At 43.2% G+C, this 7,565-nt stretch overlaps 1 protein-coding gene across 1 annotated transcript; it reads left to right on the top strand.

The window, feature by feature from the left end:
- Positions 1 to 1,402: 1,402 nt before the first annotated feature.
- On the top strand, positions 1,403 to 6,568 carry dusp6 (dual specificity phosphatase 6). The gene is made up of 3 exons (XM_062421284.1): positions 1,403 to 2,435; positions 2,878 to 3,306; positions 4,832 to 6,568. Exons 1-3 carry the CDS (start codon positions 2,033 to 2,035, stop codon positions 5,143 to 5,145), a joined length of 1,146 nt encoding a protein of 381 aa, XP_062277268.1. The 5' UTR covers positions 1,403 to 2,032; the 3' UTR covers positions 5,146 to 6,568.
- The last annotated feature ends 997 nt before the right edge of the window (positions 6,569 to 7,565 follow it).

Genomic DNA, 7,565 nt, shown 5'->3' on the forward strand with positions numbered 1-7,565 from the left:
TTTAAATAATATGAAGAATACAACATGTTTGAATGCTGATTTTTGAGTTTTTTTTTTATAAACACAGGTCAAATTAGTACATTTGCATGTATAAAAATGTGTATCAGCTGCACACAAATTAAAAAATAATGCATTTTATCACCATATATGTATACTGTGGGTCACATAAAGAAAAGTTTGGCTTAAAGAAATGTGTATATGGTGTTATCAAGTGTAAAAAATGGGTCTAATTAGACCCTGAACAGTATTTAAGGGGTTAAATGAGAGAATAATTGAGGTCAAAGTCCTATTGAGCGACAACATTTTATTTAAAGAAGCGGTTTCCTGTTAAAGTGTCTTTGAGCAAGGCACTGATCCTGCAGCAGCTGTTGTTTGGCTGACCTCTGACCCCAGTGGAAGAAGACCAGAGAAAAGATCAGCAGCAGGATGTCTGCAGGTGGAGGAAATAAAAAAAAAGTACAGTTGAACAGAGTTTTCTAATGACTTAAACATCTTATGTGTATTGTGTTATAGTGAGAAAATCAGTGAGAAGTCAGTAATTATACAAAGCTTATCTGAAAATGTGTTTTATATTAAGTCAAAATGGTGAATAATGTGTGATTAATGTAAAAACTGTAGGCTATTACTCTACGTTACACATTGCTAATAACATATATGTAAAAGAAACTCATAATTTTATTAAACTATTTGATGTTTTATTTATTTTATTAGGCTATCTAATGTTATAGATAGATAGATAGATAGATAGATAGATAGATAGATAGATAGATAGATAGATAGATAGATAGATAGATAGATAGATAGATAGATAGATAGATAGATAGATAGATAGATAGATAAATAGATCCCCTAAAGGGGAAATTCATGTATCCAATAACTCATACATAAACACAAATAAACACAACTACATAAATAAATAAGAATACATAATATAGACAAAAACCCTAAAAGTTAAAAAATATATATATAAAAAAACAAAACAAAACTTTATCTTTCAGAAACTTCAGAAAAACTAAATAATATAAAACAGATTTTTATAGGCCCATTTTAATTATCATATCTAGCACACTTATTTGAAAACTCTTTTCACTCTTTCTCGGTCTTCCACTCTCCCTCCCTCCCTTTCTCCCTCCCTCCCTCCCTCCTTTCCTTCTCCCTGCAGTTCTTCTATTTGTTTGCACTCACTTGATCCGGAGCGGAAATTCCTCTCCGTTTTTGTGAATGACAAACTCATTAACAATTCATCAACACGGGCCTCTCCATCCGGCCCCCGTTTCCAAGGCGACCGCCGCTGGGGCTCCTCTGATTGGTCGGCGAAATAATGCATCCAATGAAACGCCTCCTGTGTTGTAGCCATTCAGCAGCCTGGCGCCTCAGAGAGCTCAACCAAGCCAGAGAGCCTGCAGAGAGTCGATTCATACCGCAGACAGTAGGGGAAGAGTCGGCATCTGCAAAGCTGCAGCTGACGGACATAATAACCCGCATGGTTCACATCCACGGATCCGTGCACCATCATCAACAACAACACCACCACCCTGCCTTGTTTTTCTATTACTCTGGATCTCCAAAAGGGAAACTAGAGGTGAGGTGAAATAGCTTTTTTTTTTGCGCTTGGAGCCGTGGAGTTATATAAGAGCAGAGGAAGCATCGGAGCTGGTGTGACTCATTGATAAATAACACGGGCTCTCTCCGACCAGATGCATGAATGAGCGCCAGTGTATAGGCAACCTGCAGTCGGGAAATCTGTGAAGGAGACCCGCGCTTTGATTCATCAGTCTCTCGTCCCAAAGAGTACGGGACATTAAAAAGGACATTTGGAGTGAGAATTTATTCGTCTGATTTTGCATTTTTATTTTTGCACCAAAAAATCGCCCGTGTTGCCAAGGGCCCCTCCAAGTAGCGGATTGGACTGAGAAAAAAAAAGAAAAAGAAGACATATTTTTTTGGGTTGCTGCAGCCAGAAAGTCTCCAGCACACCCCTCAAAAAAACCTCGCTTTTTCCAAATCATTTTTTAAAAACTCCTGCTTATAAATGCTTGACAAGCTCAAGCCCGTAGTCCAGCTCGACACGGTCATGGCGATCAGCAAGACGGTGGGCTGGCTCCGGGAACAGCTGGAGACGCGCAGGGACGGCCTTTTGGTGATGGACTGCCGGGCCCAGGAGCTCTACGAGTCGTCGCACGTAGAGTCGTCTATCAATGTGGCCATACCGAGCCTCATGCTCCGCAGACTCAAGAAAGGCAACCTGCCCGTCCGGTCGCTGCTCTCAGACGGCGAGGACCGGGAGAGATTCGTGCGTCGCTGCAAGACGGACACCATAGTGCTGTACGACGAGTACAGCCGGGAGTGGAACGAGAACGTGGACGGGGGCTCCGTCTTGGGTTTGCTGCTGAGGAGGATGAAGGACGAAGGCTACAGGGCCTATTATCTGGAGGGTGAGTACAATTCATTCGCATTGTAAGGGCCCCGCGGCTGCTGCTGTTCATTCATGCCCGCAGATTTTTTTTTTTTTGCGCAGAGGAGGGGGCGCTTCTGCTGGCAGGCATACTTAATGTGAAATCTTAAATTGTGATCAGTTCAAGTGCAGCCTTTTTCTCAAACATATTTACATCTTTAAAAAAAAATGTGTTTATTTGTTTCCTTGAGGGGTTTATTCAGCTGCTTTATTGCCTTGAAAAACACAAGGATGTTAAACTGTAATCAAAGTAGAATAAACTGGATCAATTTGCAGGAATTTTAAGAAGATAAAAATATAATTTTGCTGCAAAGTGAACCCGAGTTGCAAGATAAGATTTCTTATCCATTTCTGTGATGTTGCGCAACTGCACACATATTGGCATCTGTATTTATTTGGATTTATGTTTATGTGTTTTCCAGGTGGCTTCAGTAAATTCCAGGCAGAGTACCCTGGTATGTGCGACACCAATCTTGACGGCTCCTCCAACAGCAGCTCCCCCACAGCTCACGTACTTGGCCTCGGCGGGCTCCGGATCAGCTCTGACTCTTCGGATATCGAGTCAGACATAGACCCGAGCAGCGCCACGGACTCTGACGGCAGCCCGCTATCCAACCCGCAGCCCTCCTTCCCGGTGGAGATCCTGCCGCACCTCTACCTGGGCTGCGCCAAGGACTCCACCAACCTGGACGTGCTGGAGGAGTACGGCATCAAGTACATCCTCAACGTGACTCCTAACCTGCCCAATCTCTTTGAGAATGCAGGGGAGTTTAAGTACAAGCAGATCCCCATCTCAGATCACTGGAGCCAGAATCTGTCTCAGTTCTTCCCCGAAGCCATCAGCTTCATCGGTAAGTAATCCTGCAGCGCTGCAAACACACACGCATTTCATGCTGCAAACCTTTACCGCAGGCTCCTGGCTTGTTGGGTTTATTTACATCCAAATTCACTTAGGACAGCAAAATCATTATTTTTATTCAATAAATGATTCATTTTCTGTCCTTGAAATATTATAAAATTGTGAAAATGCACAATGTGACATTTTCAGATGCAGTTGTTTTGACTGACCAACAGTCCCAAACCCACAGATATCACTTTACGCTGATAAAAGGAAACAGGAACCAGCTTGTCAATCTATTATTTGACTAATCACATCAGCCAGTCACTCTATTCCTCACTTGATGACCATATGGCAGTGTTTTGAATACATAAACAAAGTGAAGGAGCACAACTAGATAGTTGGGGACATAATCTTATTAATGTGATATGTCTTATCACTGCCAGGAAGTTCTTAAGTTCTTATTGTGCAATTGAGATTAGATGAGGTGTCCCTGGCTGTGGTCTTATCAGTCAATCAGAGCGGGCAGATTAAGGCCATTGTGTTGAGGCAGAGGAATACAAGTCTGCCTCTAATGGCGCACAGGCTAAAATGCACTGTGTACAAATGATTTGACTTCAATGGAAGACATCCTGGCCTATCTCTTGTCCTGGGGCTTGTGTAATTGCAGCACAAAGGGCGACGTTGAAACTGGAGAATGGGGAGAGAGAGCGAAGGGAGGGCGGTAATTTGAGCACAGGAAGGAAGTGGCATTGAAAGTAATCTAGGACATGGCATTGCCCCCCCTCCCCTCTTCTTTCCTCCCTCCACATTACAAAAGGAGCCATTTACAGGCCCTGTTGACATCCTGTTCGCCTTGACAGGGTGCCCTCATGACTCCTACGTTTACACGCCCAAATGGCACCATTGTCAGAGTAACCCTGGCGAGCGGAAGAATGGTTTAATAGACCGTAATAGTCAATTTCCCAGCCGGCTACTCTAGGCCAAAAACTAAAGAATGTCGGCTCTGTTTATGTGTGCTACCACCGCAGCCCCTGTTTGTTGACTGACACGCCTGGGAGATAGTCAGGATAATAACTTCCGCTGCTCTCCCTCCCTGGACCCGCTCCAACTTCCAACACAGCTTGACTTAAATGTCACAGATGTTTATCACAAGTTTTGTATCGTCTGTGTAGCAAGGGGATGCACTTTCCTCCATTTTTCAGAAGCACTGGCGTGTCTCAATGTGTAAATGCCGATGACAAAAGGGATTATTTAATTAACAGAGACCAAAATGCCAGAAATGTGTTCCTTTGAGTTTCTCAAATGTGAGGCTTTGCAGTTTTTCTCTGTTTTATATCATTTTATATTACATTTTTGAGGGTTTTGGACTGTTGGTCAGACAAAAAAGGCAATTTAAAAATCATAAAAATCTACTTTTAATCTGGAATAAAAAAAGCATTAGTCACAGCCATAAAACTCAGGCATTGTTGCTCTAAATCTGTTGCATACTTCTGAAAAAGGTCTATAACATTTCTACCCTTTTCTCCTTCTATTAGATGAAGCCAGAGGCCAGAAGTGTGGCGTCCTCGTCCACTGCTTGGCCGGCATCAGCCGCTCAGTCACAGTGACAGTGGCCTACCTGATGCAGAAGCTCAATCTGTCCATGAACGACGCCTACGACATCGTCAAGATGAAAAAGTCCAACATCTCACCCAACTTCAACTTCATGGGCCAGCTCCTGGACTTTGAGCGCACGCTGGGCCTGAAGAGCCCATGCGACAACCGCATGGCAGCACCGAGCCAGCAGCTCTACTTTACGACCCCGACCAACCACAATGTCTTCCAGCTGGACCCCCTGGAGTCCACGTGAGGCCGGCTGTCACCACCCTCTCCTTGCTGGAAAAGCTGCGAAAAGTTTCTCCTTTTTCCGTCGTCTGCTGTGCGACTGGGCTCTTGACGTTATTGATACAGCTGGTTTGAGGCGACAGCTGCCGAGCGTGGTTACTGGAGGGCCAACGCTGTCTGGCCGAGATGCAGCTGCTGCAGACTAAATGAGGAGAGACAGTAAAAGAGACAGAGACAGAAAAGAGGAAGAGAGTCATTTAAAAAAAAAGTGCAGATACTTTCAACAATCTTGTATCTCTGTTGGACTCCTGAGGTCTTTTATCTCTTCTTGTCATTGTATCTGAGGAAAGTTATTTTGTCGGACGGCTGTATGTTATGCTTCAAAGTTCCTAGGTTGGTGTGCCAAAGAGACATGATTGTTCAAACTGGACAGATATGAAAATGAAACCCTTTTTTATCTTTGTTTTGGGGTCTAGCACTGGATCTGCCAAGACTTTAGGGTGCGTTGTCTCCTTCGTCTTCTGTGAAGACTTGCCTGTGTGGGGTTGAAGCACCCCAGCTTTAGATGGCACACTATATATTGGACTCAATTTTACATTTGTGGAGTCTTTTCAAACATTTATACATTGTGTATATACGTATCTTAATATAAAAAGACAATACAGTAAAAGCCTTGCTCTAGTATATACCCTTTGCAACAAGTGGGTACTGAAGATTCTCTTATTTCATATTCTACTTTTATGTAAGCAAACAAACTGCATATTGATCAGTATGTTTAAGTTGATTATGCCAAAAATCAAGTAGGCTTTCCAATAATTGTGCAAAAATGTATACATGTGTAATATATTTGATAATCGCTTTATGTGTGAATTCAGCCGATGGGCCTTGTTTTTGCACCAACCCTCTCACAAATCAAAGTCACCTTGGTTGTTTGCCTTACTTTTGTGCTAAGAAGGTTTTTATTGCGCATTACCCTTCAGAGAAAGTTACCAATTTTCACAACTCTAAAAGTATTCTAGAGATTTGTTTTTTCTTTCTCACAAAAAAAATCAACCAAACCATGAGCAATCTTCATAGCAGTTTTTAATTTGGCATCACATAAAAGATAATTTAAGCAGTCTGAATGGCCAACTTTGTTTTTTCTGGATCTCTGAAGGTTAATGTGAATAATCCTGATCTGTGCACAAGGGTTAAAAGTCTCTGATATGTGGACAAAGCAGGAGGCTTTGCTTGCCTCACCTCTTCAGGGAAAACTCTGTGAAATGCAGTTTTTATTTGTCAAGATGAGAGAAGAAGAATGGGAGATTCAGAGGGCTGTGTTGCCCCCTCCAGAGAGAAGGCCTCTTTCCAGAGCGAGCCATCTTGGCAAACTCTGCCACCCCCCCTCCACACTCCTCTCTTACGAATGTAAAGAAAAGATAAGTTATTAATAAATTGCTATTTTGTCTACACTTTATGCCTTTTGTGCCTGTTTTCTATTGACACGCTTATTGGTGTTATGTCTGTGTCCATGGTAACACATTTATGTAAGTGTCTCTTCACACGCAGTACAGTTGAGTGTTAACCAGCAGGCCAAGTCACGACAACAAAACAGTCAGCGGCCGACATGAATCATGAAGCGGTTCACAAAACGCTTGTTCCACCTTCCACTTTCCAGTTCAGAATTAGCCTGTGCTGTCACATGATGCTTGTGTAACAACAAGTGTTTTGCACTCTTTGTTCTCTGTGACAATCATTCACAAACTGCAAAATGTAACTGAACAGGTACAAAGTGATTCCAGTCACGCTGGGAACAGTCTGACTGGTTTTTCCAGGTGCTGTTCTCTGGCGAGGGCTTTGAGTTCACACAAACACTCCCTCCGGCACTTCCATAAGGCGGGGTCTCGGCAGTCAGCCATCAAAGGGAACTGGAAGTACCTAGATATGGTGTTATTTGATAGCGAGCGTGGCTGCATGTACCTGTTAAGACACGGAGGCCTGGGAGAAGATGATCCGCACAGCGAAGGGAGAAGGGAGGAGGGGAGTTGTGTTCTCACGCAAGCAGCAACTCGCTTCACAGCTCAGCAGAGAAGTTTCTGGTCTGCACCAACATTCCCACACATGCTGATTAACACCAACAAGCTTAGTGTGTGTGTGTGTGTGTGTGTCACTTCAGTGTGTTAATTTTCTGGAGTGAGGAGAAAGGTACAAGCGATACATCAACCTCCAGAGATAAAAGTTAATAGACATGGGGTGTCAATTAGTTTTAATAAGGGATTTGCTTCTTTTATATTCTGCTAAGCTCTTGATGTGTGCAGCATGTATGTGCTTGTCATGGAGTTAAGTGTGTGTGTGTGTGTGTGTGTGTGTGTGTGTGTGTGTGTGTGTGTGTGTGTGTGTGGGTGTGTGGGTGTGTGTGTGTAAACGCAAACAGTGGCCTCATTGTGATTAACTGCTTAAGAGTCA

Source organism: Scomber scombrus, chromosome 6, assembly GCF_963691925.1.
Source record: "Scomber scombrus chromosome 6, fScoSco1.1, whole genome shotgun sequence".
In the NCBI taxonomy this organism is placed as follows: domain Eukaryota; kingdom Metazoa; phylum Chordata; class Actinopteri; order Scombriformes; family Scombridae; genus Scomber; species Scomber scombrus.

Bases quoted from the DNA above. Each gene is read 5' to 3' on its own strand.
- dusp6 (XM_062421284.1), top strand. From the start codon at position 2,033: ATGCTTGACAAGCTCAAGCCCGTAGTCCAGCTCGACACGGTCATGGCG. The intron at 2,436-2,877 runs GTGAGTACAATT...TGTGTTTTCCAG, and splicing joins CAGGGCCTATTATCTGGAGG to GTGGCTTCAGTAAATTCCAG. The intron at 3,307-4,831 runs GTAAGTAATCCT...TCCTTCTATTAG, and splicing joins CGAAGCCATCAGCTTCATCG to ATGAAGCCAGAGGCCAGAAG.